General features: G+C 33.7%; 2 protein-coding genes across 2 annotated transcripts; both read left to right on the forward strand.

The window, feature by feature from the left end:
• Positions 1-4,292: 4,292 nt before the first annotated feature.
• On the forward strand, positions 4,293-5,044 carry LOAG_02672 (hypothetical protein; the record flags this gene model as incomplete). The annotated part of the gene is made up of 2 exons (XM_003138209.1): positions 4,293-4,535; positions 4,928-5,044. The coding sequence occupies 2 exons, from the start codon at positions 4,293-4,295 to the stop codon at positions 5,042-5,044; spliced, it is 360 nt and encodes a 119-aa protein (XP_003138257.1).
• A 273-nt stretch (positions 5,045-5,317) lies between these two features.
• LOAG_02673 (splicing factor 3a) lies at positions 5,318-13,460 on the forward strand. Its single transcript, XM_020446081.1, has 19 exons — positions 5,318-5,384; positions 6,056-6,198; positions 6,455-6,639; positions 7,016-7,134; positions 7,222-7,381; positions 7,732-7,869; positions 8,156-8,243; positions 8,883-8,947; positions 9,209-9,298; positions 9,767-9,896; positions 10,188-10,320; positions 10,409-10,544; positions 10,840-10,951; positions 11,228-11,564; positions 11,776-11,842; positions 12,033-12,260; positions 12,464-12,571; positions 12,701-12,772; positions 12,992-13,460. The coding sequence occupies exons 2-19, from the start codon at positions 6,078-6,080 to the stop codon at positions 13,091-13,093; spliced, it is 2,391 nt and encodes a 796-aa protein (XP_020303533.1). The 5' UTR covers positions 5,318-5,384; positions 6,056-6,077; the 3' UTR covers positions 13,094-13,460.
• The last annotated feature ends 815 nt before the right edge of the window (positions 13,461-14,275 follow it).

Consider the following 14,275-nt stretch of genomic DNA (forward strand, 5'->3'; position numbering starts at 1 on the left):
TGATTAAAGCTACTTAATATAAATTAATATAGATATGGAGTTTCTCTGGTAGCTGTGAGTATACGTTAATTTGTTATCATTGTTTCTCCTTACACACTCCTTATATAAACGTTAGAAATCCTAATAGTCTTTACTTTTGTTGCAAAAATCCCATCTGTCGACACCCAAGTTCACGCAAACACTCTCCAATCTACTAATCCTTACAAAATCTCATCATTCTACTGGCCTTACCCTGGAAGTCATTCTATTGTAATTGGAATTATTTGAACCTGTCTTTACTGTATTTGGTATCCAGACGATAATAAAGGATAATCTGTTGTAAGTTACGAGCACAAAACGAACCGATACACTGTAAGTCACTCCTTTAAAATTATAACAGCTTCTACAACGAACAATAACAATCTACCTCACCTTCTTAACTCCCTTTCTTTTATTTTCTCACAATAGTTTGTTCTGATTTTTGAAACAATGCAGACTGATGATAAAGAATCTGGATTAGTCGGGAATATTGACGACAGTTATTATGGCCATTCGTAGCTTTTCTCGTAATTACGTAACTCGCACATTTTTCCACGTCGGTTCATGAAGATTGAATAAAGTCATTTTTGCAATAAAACCAACAATCCGTCGTTTTAAAAAACAGAGGAACAAGATGAATAACACATGGTATATTCACGTTCCATGCAATTTTCTGCATTTTTTTTCTTTAAGGCAATTTCAGATTTAAAACATTGATAAATTAAATCACAATGGAATATTTTGTTAAACTTCCGCTGCGAAATTCCATCTGAACGGGAATAAAATAGGCGAATGAATTAAGTAAGTCGACTTCATAAGTCTGTTGATCAGCCTGGACAAGTTTTCTGGAAGTACTGTACAGTGAGTCAGCACATTTTCCCATAATATGTTTTCATTCTTTCCTTTTCTTTGTTCTCGTAAACACTAGCATAACGCGAGATAATAAGAAGAGAAAATAAGATAAGTTTTGTTTTTTCTCAGATAAGTGTTTCGCATGAATTAATGACATGGCGGTTATGTGTTGCAAGGATATAGCTGTGGTCACTTTTTCACGAAACTTCTGTGTTGTGGTGATTGCATTTCACTTTTTCCTTTATTGCCGTGAATAAAATCGCTATGAATAAAACTCAAAGGAAGCAGTGTTGCGAACGATTTGGTCAAAAAATTTCAATTTCGTTAAGATGAGCACAACTTCATACACAAACATTTACGACGACATCACAGTACTTTTCGAGATTCTGAAGGAAAATCTATCCAACTTCATGATATCTTTCGTTCTAGACAGCTCCCCTCCTCAGATTCTAAACAGCTTGTTTATCCATCTTTTGTTGAGTTCCAGTCTTTCATATCCTCCCCGATACTCTTTTGGTTTTCACCCACTAAGATATTTGTTTTATTTTTGGTATTTCTCACTGTCCTGTATATTTGAATAAAATTGGAAAACTTGCTTGATATCTTCATCATCAAGTAATTAATTTCAAGTGATTTCTTCTTGACGGTGACAAACACTAAGAGTTAATGTGATCAGGACTCCCCCGCTTCTTTGTGCGGAAAAGCCGTAGCGACGTCCTAACATTACACTTTAACGTCTTTGTGCAGCGCATGTAGCACACCCTTTATTAGCACACATATAAAACGATGAATACATAAAATACGGTAATGTCTATTTTCAACAAGAAAGATTTTTACCCTTTGGTTCCACTCGCAATATCAGTGACATACACCTACCCAACGATATATTCTGTGGAAATCTTGGATGCTAACTAAAAATTTACGGTCGCTAACTGAGCAATGAAAAATCTTCAAGGAATACTAATTTGTATTAAAAATCACTAAATGAGCTACAATTTCCTGAGCACAAATAAGCATTGAAGTGAGCTCAGGAGCGATTTGATTTTAAAAATTTAACTTGACAAAAATTCTAACTACTAAAGCCAAACGTCTCATTCAGAAGGTTGCTGAGTTGTCATATTTAGTGTACAAACACAAACTACCGTCAGAAAACCTTCTGCACTAAGGTATCTAACTAATATAAATAGTGCGAACAAAGTCAAATATTGATGGGAGCAAAAATATTGACGAGAAATTTTTCACACAAATGATTTGTTCCAGATGAGTGGTTCCAAACATAAAAAAAGAGCAAAATGAATGTTTTCAATAGCTTAAGTGACGGGTCATTTATCCAACTCCCATTTATCCGACAACATTGTAAAGAATGTTCGGTTTGATAATGAAGTTCATTTGCAATTGTCAATGCAATAAAGAACATTTGGTTTGACAACTAACTTACGTACAATGATGGGAATGTTGTAAAGATCTAATCTGATAGCCATTCAATGGTTAACACATCGTACATATATTAGCATTCCGGTAATTATTTCATATGTAGATTCGTCCTGCCTGACAACTAATCATGTATTCAGTGTTGTAAGCTACTCCCACTATATAAAAGAGTTAAAATCATCAATCCTCACTCACTCATAACGATCCTGATCGGTTTTTATTCGCGATTCCAAGTCCTGATTTGTCAGTACTCAACAAAACTTATCAAATTTCCTTTCAAATGACGACAAGAAAACCAACCTAATGATCCATTATATTCTCTAATTATTGCATAATAAAGTACAAGGGTAAGAAATTATCCATCAATAATAAAACCTTTTGTTGAAAAAAATCGAAGGAATTTATAAAATGTACAAGTAGTTGAAGTATTTGTAGAATTTCTTAGAAAAAGGATTCATCACATTACGCAAAGGTAAAGAATAAAACGTTTTCCTATAGCTAAAGTGATGAGGCCAATTATCTAAGCTTCAAATCTTCCAACAATGCCCTTTGTCTGATGTTAAGCTTATGTACATTTGGTAGTTAAATTATACAACGCCTTATGTACAAATCCAGCTGTGTGACACTGTAAGCCCAGCCCACTTATAGACAATATAAAAGCTCATTAACCGATTTGGTGGGCATTTCTTAAAGAGGAAATTGTTGATCGGGCCAGAAATTGACAATATTCATCTCCTTCAACTCCACTATAAACTCTTCCTAATTGACTCTGTCGAACCAGTGATGGACCTCTTCTCATTCATCAATAAATAAACAATGGATGACAACAAGAAAACTTTCCCAACACTTTTGCCTCAAATATTCATCTCTATCAAAATAAGGTTGATATCATAAATGGGGTAATGTCCATTACTTTAATCAAAAATGCACAACTGACAAAAGAAAAAATTATTCGTTAAAATTCAAGGAATAGGTTTAATGCTTACAGAACATTTATCAAATTAAGAAATACAACATTTTTATTCTCTCCTAATGGTAACATCAGACTTGTTTCCATTTTAATAGGGAAACTATAGTTATTAGTTAGCTGAATCATTCCAATAAACAATTTTTTTTAGATTAAAATATCGATTTAATGATATTTACCGGTTATACTGGGTCTGATCTAATCCGATCGTACATGCGTATTTGATCTGTTACATGTCATTGTAATTCTGTCCATCAGATGAATTGCTTTTTTCTATGTAATGCCAGTAATATAGGGTTGAAAATGATATGTTCAGGATCCATTTATATTACTGAAACTATAATGTATTTCAATAATAAGCAAAAGTGAACGTTAGTTACCTGGAATGAATCCATAAATTATTTTTGGAAATATGAAAGTAGGAAAATAAAGGATGATGAACACAAACGAATTTCAGGTATAAATTTTGGAAGATAAATTTGATAGAGTTTAACCAGCCGGAAATATGTCAGGGAGGGAGAGAGAGAGAGAGTTAGAGAGCTAGAAAAAACAGCTTTTTCACTTGGAAAAATCGAAAAAATAAATTTTGAATGGGAAGAAATTGTTTAAATTGCTATCCTTATATCCACCTATCTGTATTACTTCCTTTCATTTTTTTTGCCATCATAATTTTCTTTTTTTTTTTCAAATCTTTCTCATTTAGTTCATATTGAAAGGAAGTTAATTATCTTCCTTATTTATTGATTAGATTATAGAAGCTTTGGATCAAAATTTGGCTTATACTACCTTTTACCACCACCATTATTTGTAGGGATGTTGCGAAAGGTTTATTATTAGTAGTTCTTAATTTGATAAAAACTGACTTGCGTGCGTGAGATACGATGTAATAACACGTAGTAGCAAAGTTTACTGCAATTAATTTGTTGATAATACAGTAAGAATAAATGAGACCAATCCAAATTCGAAATATAGAAGAATTGACTAAGTTAAATTAAACTCGAATGGATTTTATCAAAAGTTCAATATGCAAATTAGGAAGAAAGATGAGAATGAATCACAAGTAAATGAGATATGGGATGAGGAGATTAAATGGGCTAGATATTTTGCACGAAATATATCTTCGTCTAACAAATGGAATAAAGCCAATTTTCAACAACCAAATGCCGATTTAGATTTTTCTGTTTTGGAATTTGGAGAAACAACAAAATCGAAGCATCACTATTCCATAATATTTTTCGGATTTCATCCATTCCATAGCGAAATGGCCGTAAGTATATTGGGAAGTATGCGCAGAAAATTACTCAGCTTTTATTTCAAGCTCACAAAAGATTGAAACTCACGAAAATTTCATCGACTAACTAATTAACTGATCCTGAAAATCAATAATGTAGATTTCATCCAGGACGGAAAGGAGCATGATTAAAGGAAGTTTATAATCCTCCATGTTTTGCGTAGAGCATAGCATTCATGGAATATTGGGATATATTAACATTCGCCTTAAAGCGAGAAACATGAAAAGCGAAGGTTAAAAACTTCGACTTAAAAAAAAAAAGAAGCAAAAGTTCAGTGACTCCGAAACAAACAGTAGTAGTTAAGGATCAAGGTATCGCAAAAATAGACAACAAATAATTCCAAATTCCAGTTAATTCCAAGTTTTAGGCCAACTCTCAATCAGTCCTGAAAGTTGTCAAAGTCTTACGGGCTTCGTTTATAATATGGAGTTCTTCCACATCTCAGACCAATTCAAACCAGTGTTTACAGCCCATTTCAAATTAAAATTTAAAATAAATTTCAAATAAATTTCAAAATAAATAGACAAAATAAATAAACAAAATAAATTTTAAAATAAATTTCAAATTCAAAATAAAAAATTATCTCGAGAATTCGAACTCAATTCCAAATTTAAATCCCATTGCCAATACCGTTGTACCATAATGCGCTCACCCCAATTCAAACCCCGTTGCATATCGATGTTACTTCGAGACACCAATTTCATAGATCGTTTCATGGGACACAGTTGCAACAACTTGTTTTCTTTGATAACTTCTCCGGTGTTTTGTCCCTCCAGGTGTTGGCTATTATTTGCTGGGTTTTGTTTTCGTCATTAATGTGATTGGTTGGTTGTGTCATCATTCATTACCAGTTTCTTTGACAACATTCTAATTTCTCCAGTTTTCCTGGTTTTGATATCTGTTGGGATTTATGACTACCGTCACTGTAATTAATTATCAGTTTTTATTGAGTATTAGTAGTAGCAGTGTTGCAAAACTTTGAATGCAATATGCAAGACAACATATAATTGTTAGGGATGATCAATTACTCTGAATAACCAACTGCTTTTTTGTTGCAACTTCTCATAGTGATGTACACGCAAAAATTTTTTTTGATGGGGGAAATATTACTTTGGTAAAAATCTATCAATCATGAAATCTGAGCTCAAACTCAAGTTGTAATTGGAAATGAAAGTAAACGTTGGTTATATATTCAGTCGTCTGTTATGGAACATGGGACTTTGAATTGGTCCGAGTTACAACTCGTTTGATAATGATTAATTGGTTACGAAAATTGCTAACTGATTATCAAACAGATAGGAAGAAACTCTGAAAGGACCCCATATTGTCAAGTATTCCTCCTTACCTAGTAGACCTTGCAGGTTATGAAGTGTTACAGAGCAGTAGATGAGTATTTCACAGAATAAATATCAGCCAGTCATTAGCGAGAGTTTTAGAATTATTATGACTAATTATTATCAGTTCGTTCCTCGTTATTTTTTATATCTATTTTCAGTATCAAATTAAATTCCTAAGAAATGCCGCCGATGCCACCTGTTGTGATGGTTTCGAATCGGGAGGAAGATTCTGTTAATACTGAGCCATCGATGAGCGGTCGACAGGTTATCGGGATTATTTACCCTCCACCAGATATTAGAAGTTAGTTCAGTTTTTGATTTACGCTGCTATTTTATTTATCTAAGTGATCAAAAGTTACTGATCAGTATTTTTCCATCATTTTACTACATTGTTAAGTTAGCAAAACGTGTTATTTTCACAGAAGTGAATATTAAGTTAAATTTATATTGTCCGATACTGATATTTTTTCATATTTTTCTGCATATCTGGGGCTATAAACGTTCCGTGATACAACTAATAGTTAGTGAATCTAACAAAAGAAATTCCTTTCTTTTAGCAATTGTCGATAAAACAGCAGCATTTGTTGCCAGAAATGGAATTGACTTCGAGAATAAAATTCGAGAAAAGGAAACGGCTAATCCGCGATTCAGCTTCCTGAGTGCAACAGATCCATACAATGCTTACTATCAGCATAAAGTTGTGGAATTTCGGGATGGGAAAACAACCGAACCATCGGTGCCGGTAAACTTTCACTTCATTCTGAATTTTGAACTTTAAGTTCGGAATTACGGCATTCCAAAGATTTTGAAATGAAATTATATAGTATAATTTTAAAGTGAAATAATATAACACGTCAAATAGATTTAACGGAATTTAACGAATGATGACAGTAATGTGTTGGTTATACTGTGCATGAAAACTAAAGTTCATTTACATAAAACGAAAATAGAACTTGTCGCTGTGTATCCACCACTGGGCAAAGTATCATATGACATATGTATACTTTTGAAAAAAACTCCATCAATACATGATAAATTTCCTTTTTGTAATTAATTTTCAATTACATTCCAGTGCTCATATGATGTTTTTATTGAATTCATATTTGTAACATATTTAGCGACCACAAATACCAGAAGCAGTAAAAGAGCATGTGAAGCAGGCGGAGTTTGTACCTCGAAATCCCCCACCTCCATTCGAGTTTGATGCTGATCCGGCTACAATAAATGCATTTGATTTGTGAGTTCAGTTGTGACTTCACAAAAAATTTATTCAAATTTATAGGGTCTGTTTGCTGTTTTCTGATATAACCCCAGAATATTTCAGGGATTTAATCAAGTTAACAGCATTATTTGTTGCACGTAATGGGCGACAATTTCTAACTTCACTGATGAATCGTGAATCGAGAAACTACCAGTTCGATTTCTTGAAGCCACAGCATTCAAATTTTAACTATTTTACGAAACTCGTCGAGCAGTACACAAAGGTCCAGCTTTATTTGGAAATGAATTATTTTACTCTGATATTTCACCCAAATTTGGATTTAACTACTCCAAATTTGAGTTATTTGATCAAGGTTAACAACATTTGATCTTTGCCTGTATCTAACTCAATTAGTCCAAGCAATCTTTCAGCTCATATGTTTTCATGAATACAGTTAACACTTGCGATCATCTTCTGTTTTCTTTATTCACATATTAAACCATGATAGAAAGTGCTAATTTGGATTCATAATTTAAGGGTAGTAGAGGGGAAAGAAGAGAAAAAGCACCAGATGGTTTTTGGCGGTTTTTGACAGATGGTTTTTTTTTTTTAATACGTTTCCATTGTATTTAGATTATTGTTCCTGCAAAAAATATTGTGGAAGATTTAAAAGCCGAGGAAGATAATACAAAAAAGATTCTTGAAGACGTGAGGTATCGAGTTGGTTGGGAGAAGTATCAACGGGCGCAAAAAGAGAAGGAGGATGCTGAGGTTAATCTGTTTTATATTTCATTCTTTGATTGTGGTTAATCGAAGTAATATTGCGATATCGAGTATTGCTTTTTTTCTTTCTTTTTCGTCTTCAATAATATTTAAATCTATTCTTTCCACTTTCAAAGTTGGAAGGGATACGTTTTTCAACTTCCTGAACCATAAGGGAATACCTGGCGGTAATGCAATATCCGATGCATATGAAAAGTTAATGACGTTATGCTTCACTTAGTTCTTTTTATATACTCGTAAGCTATCAGGTGCTTACTGTACTTTTTATTGACAGATTGAGAGAGAGCGAGTAGCCTATGCACAAATTGATTGGCATGATTTCGTTGTAGTTCAGACTGTTGATTTCCCTATCAACGACACAGGTAAACTTCATTAACATCTCATATAAACTTTAAAGGGCTCTAGATATTTTATTTTATTTTCTATTACAATAACACCACACATTGAGTAAAACTGTGTGAGCTATCCTCCTGATTTCTCTTGTAGGCAAGTATGTTCCAGTTAAAACAAACCTGTTTTGTTTCTAAATATTCTGTATTAGGAATTTGCTAGACTTACCTGTCAGCTACATTTACATGCTTATTACTTACATCTGTTGTTAGCAGGATGGGTAACATGTCTCCATCGGATTTTCTCTTCACGTTATTATCAGTTGGTGATCTTGCCATGAGTTATTTAGAAAATTAGGATAAGACACATAAGGCAACCTTAATTCGTCTTTCCTTCGAGATTTAACTAGAATAAACTGCAGATGTAATATACTGATGCTCCTATTTTTTTGCATTTTGAATTACCTATGAGGAAAAAATCTATCTTTGAACTACATGATCTTTTTTGAAATCTGCGTAGCGTTTAGCGTGGTGCTTAATAAATTCTGTATATCGTGTGAGTATCACGGAAGAGGGGGAATTGAATAACACTTTTTTTTTTGATTACTTCTGTCATTTGTCAATTATTTCTGTCAATAGTTCTATTGTCGTTCTTATGATTTGTAATTTCAGCAACCTTACCACCATTCTGTACACCCAAAGATGTTGGCGCAAGAATTTTGATGCAACAACGACAGGTAGATAAGTTTTTTAATCGACAACGAATACTCAAATTTTTTTTTTAGTACGACACCGTAGTAAATATTGGTAAAGATTCAGTCAACTGCAGTTTTTGATGCTATTTGTTCTTTGTTACTGAATGAAAGACTGCATTTCTGTTTGTTTTTGTTCTTTTTCCTTTTTTTTTTAAAAAAACTTACAAGGGAGTACCGTATTTACATAAAACAGCATCATTAAATTGAACGAGTCAATTTCAGTCATATTTGTATTTTTTTCAGGAGGCAGCAGCCAAAGCAGCTGCAGAACAAGCGGTAGAGATGGACGTTGAATCAGACTCGGATGAGGAGCATCAGGAAATTCGCAATGAAGTAGGTTGTTTCATTGTTAATTCGTTGTGCTGCTCGCTGTGGTGCAGTACATAGGTGCCTCTGCTTGTAGGATGTTTTAAAGAATCAAGGTTGTTTCTTCAAACAAAACGATGTTATAGAATAGTTTAGGATTAAAGAAATCTAGCGATGTGCAAAACAAATATTTTTTTGAATTTCAAGAGTATTTTTTTCTTTTCAACGTACCACTTTTTTTCCTATGGATCGTTTCATAGATTGTTTTCTCTCATATTAAAACTTCTTTTGGAATTAGTTATTTGTTGTACTAGTTTAAAGGTAAGATAAGTTTTGTGGCATTAACATTTACCCAGAAATCTGGAATTTATTTATCAGAAATATTGAATTAAAATAATGTTATTTCCGAAATAAAGAGAAATTATGGGAAGTTGAGGATTAGTTAATAAGGAAGATTTAAGTGCTATGTGAAGTACAGTTAATATCTTTCTTCAGGTTACAAATGGCGAAGTAGAAAATGGTAATGCTGACCATGAAAAGAAAGCTCCATATGAAGTAACTCAACCGATGCCTGCGCCACCATCGGAAGATACCGTTGTAATTAGAGATTATGATCCGAAGAAATGTTTGTTTTTACCTTTTATTTTTTGTTATTGAAATCATTTTTGGTTGTAAGTATAATCTTTAGAGATTCTTTGAGAGATATGGCATGAGAGACAGCGATAAGTAGACGCAAAAGGTCTGCGAAATAAAACTAGGAAGAGCGGCTATTATATATTCTGGAATCGTGAAATAATCGAGATTATGAAGGAATTCTTCCATTCTCCCTTTTTATTCATCGGTGTATGATGAGTTATAAGTTGCGGGTTGCTTTAAATTTTAGCGCTTCACTTCAGCATTTATTCAATTATTTCAGCAATAGCTGCACGAAAAGCTGCTGACAAATGGATTATTTCACCTCTTACTGGAGAGCGAATACCTGCTGACAAATTACAGGAGCATATGCGTTACAATACTGTTGATTCGCAATATAAGGAACAGCGAGAAAGGTTCCAAGCAAACTTCTTGTAAAGCTGATTTTTGATATGCTCATAATATATTTATTTCTTACTCACTGGTTCCTTTTTTTTTTTCTAGGGAGTTGTCGGATCGCAACGAAGAGGAACCAGTCTATGCGCCAGGTGCTGATATTAGTACGAATATTGGCAAGTTTGCGGAACGTCGTACTGATATATTTGGTCATGGTGCAGAGCAGACAATCATTGGTAAAAAAGTAAGTTTATCTTTTTTGACCAACACATACCTAACCAATCAATGCCAATATGTTTAGTGATTGATTTGCTTTTAAATGGCTTAATTGTAATGAAGTAATGTTCGGTTAGTTGAATCTAAAATAGAGCTGCTTGGCGTGAGCCGAGCCATTATTACCGTAGAGGTTATAATAGTATTGGTATATGTGTTTAAATTAATTACGCGCGGAATATTCCCTGTATATGGTGATATTCCCTGTATATGGTGATCTCGGAAATAAAAGGGAGAAGGAAGAGATTATGACATATTATATTCAGCTTGGTGAAGAGGAGGAGGCACCACGTGGTCCTGATCCGAAGCTTATCTGGGATGGTCAGCAATCTACAATCGATCAGACAACGAAATTAGCGCAACAGAGCGTTACATTGGGTATTTTTTTAACGTAAATCTGTTGAAAATATCAAAATAAGTGGTAATATCTAAAACAAATGGCAGATTGCATAATACATAATGAAAATTCTCTCAAGAACTTCATCTACGCAATCAGTGTTAGGGTTATAAAGGACACTGGTGCGAAATCGATAAGTTTGCCATTGATAATTGAGATCAGAAAACGAAATCAACTTAGCAAATTATTAAGTATATTTTTAATAAAATATTGAGTTTTTATGAAGAATAACCAGTGTAAAAATCTTTTTTTTTCAGACCAACAAATCAATGAAATTCATAAACAACATGGATATATTGCTGATCCAAGCAAGGAGAGAATAGGACCAGGTGCTGTACCACCTCCTCCAGTTCAAACAGTTCCACCACCAACTACAACAGTAGCACCGGCAGTAGTGGCAACTACAATATCTGCGGTCACCACCGCTACTGCAACCAGTACAACAACACCAATTACGGTAGTGCCAAAACCACCTGTCCCTACTACACGTCCACCAGTACCACCTCCGCAGACTGCACCAACTCCGGTGCCACCAACGCAAACTGTTCGATCACCAGTAATTCCTCAAATTCCTATCCGACCACCACCGCCTGGGTTTGTCTTATTTCACGTTTCGTTTGATAATCATTGATAACTCTTGTTTTTATCATTGAATACTACCGGCGAGGAACTGCAACATGAGGATCCATTTTTTACCCTTAGATAAAATGTTGCATGAAAAATTGAACAAGTTAATACGGTGAAATATATGCTAAAGCGAAAGTTCGAAATATGGTATAAAGTATAAGTGAATGGATAATTTCAGATTCCCTGCAATACCTTTTCCAGGTGCACCAATGCCAATGCCACCGATGCCAATGCCTGTCATGAGAGTTAGTTTATTTTGAATGGACTATTCATTTTCTTTCTTCTAAGATTTTTTTTTTTTAAATGTAAGATGTATGCGAACATATTTGACCACTATGATTGACACGAACGAAGAAGTTCGAGATTTTTTCTGTTAAAGCTTGGTTTCAAAAGCTTAAAAACTCCAATTGGTGATCAAAATGCCCTATTTTTCAGCCGCCAATTGGAGTTCCAATGATACCAGTTCCGGTAATTCCGCAAACACCACTTGCCGTTCGTCCGACTGCACCGATAGCAGCTCCCATTCCACCACCTGCAACTTCAACAGCTCCTGTAGTTGATACAAATGCAGCTAATAATGCTCCTGTTGGAGAGGGACCTCCACCTGCTAAAAAGGCTCGAACAGAAGATGAACTTGAAAGTGAAGATGTTTGGCTTACGAAGGTATTTTTGTATTCTTTGAGGTTTTTCAGTCAACATGAAGTTTTAAATGATTTAGTTTCTCAGAATCATAGATTTCCGACCTTATGAACTGTAATACCCATATGATTCAAAGTCATTAATTATAAGAGATTTAAGAATTTTGTATGCAACAATAACGAAAAGTTGTATTATTGCAATCACTTAATAATATATCGGTTTTTCAGGTCACCGGATCAATTACAGTTAGTGTCCAGATACCTAGCACTGCTCCTAATCCGGACTGGAAACTTGATGGGCGACGACTAAGTGTTTCTATGGATATTGCTGCACCGGTATGTTCAAATTTGCACTTGCTAATTTCTGCTGATGAAATTTGAAAATCTCATTGGAATCACATAACTTCTGATAGTCTGAACGATCAATTTTCAAATTCTGATCAAATAAACGAACGATAAGTTCAGGTTTCTACGCTGAAAAGCTTTGTACAGGACGAGACTGGATTACCGTGTTCAAAGCAGAAGCTGTCTTACGAGGTAAATTTTTCGAATTACGTGGAATCATAATGTTCAAGAACGGAATTTAAAAATCTAATACATCCACATTTTTTCAAAGTAACACATTCATTTAAAAAAAAATTTTTCCAAAGTAGTGCATTCAAATTCAAATTCTGTTTGTGTCAGTTTTTTTTTGTTTCTGTCGTCTTTTTAAAAATATTCCTTTTGCATAAATTGATCAGGTGGTGTCATTTTCAGGGATTATTTTTGAAAGATGCTTGCACTTTGGCGTATTATAACATGAATACCGGAGCTGTCGTACAATTATTAATCAAGGAAAGGGGTGGTAAGAAGAAATGATCAGGTAAAGAATACAATTAACATTGCACTGTAATTTGTTTCAAGCATTTGTTCCAAATTTATCGTGAATTGTATTTTGCTAAACAGAATTTTTAATGGATTATCAATTCAATACACATAGTTTCAGAATTACTTGTGCTGAATATTACTCACAATTCTATACTTTTTTATAGCTTTTTTAAATCTATTACCCTCCTTAATATTTGTTCTTGCTCAGCCGAAAAGAAATCGACTAATGCATAATGTTTTTTCGATTTTCAATTTTTCGTTTTTTTTTCGGCTTGTGACAGAGTTGACATTTCATTATATTGCCACTGATGTTGCCCTACGCCACGGTAAGATACCAAGGTGAGATTTTCTCAGGAGGAATATTTTAAGGTCAAATCCTACATTTTTCATGATTATGTAGTATAGTGAAATAATTTGTGGTCATTTGACATCATTTGTACTTCATGTTCTTTATTTTCCATAGATAATTTACACATTAAATGAAGTGGATTGTATAACAGAATTGTTCGCAATTTAAAATTCGCAAAAGTTCTATTAATAATAGTGTACATGGATGAATACCTTAAATTTAGTGGATTTTAGAGACGTTCAAGTCTTCCACAGTTCCATTTCTTCATACCTAATTAAAAAGAGAAGAAAAAGTTGGAGAAAGCCCACATATAAGATATTAAAGTGAGAAATTACAGAAAATGCTGTCTTTTTTATAAAAAAAAGACATTTAGAATGCGTGAGAAAAAAATATAAGGCGAACAAAGGTTTTGCGCCTAATGGTAAGGTACAAACGAGTTGCACTGCACTCAGCACATTAGAGGCATTGTTATGCAGATTGATTTGCTACAATACAGCAAAAAAAAGAATGAGGGGAAATATATTTATCTAATCTACGGCAATAATGAAATATTGCGGGAAACATTTTCAGTGAGCAGTTTTCTGAATTGTCAATTCAGTTCGAACAAACTATTCCAGCTTAGGTTTGTTTAATCTTAATTTATTCGAAGACAGTAAACAGTTGTCATTATGGTGCGCTATTAAATAATTTTACAAATGGAATAGATTTCAAATTGTTTCAATGCTAAATCCATCGAGGTTCATGGAGATTTTAAGCAGTATTTGAACTTTTTTTGTCATGGAATTCAAAAGTTCCAAATCTGGTTTTAAAATTTGAAATTAGAA

Source organism: Loa loa (genome assembly GCF_000183805.2).
Source record: "Loa loa unplaced genomic scaffold supercont3.145, whole genome shotgun sequence".
Taxonomy (NCBI): Eukaryota; Metazoa; Nematoda; class Chromadorea; order Rhabditida; family Onchocercidae; genus Loa; species Loa loa.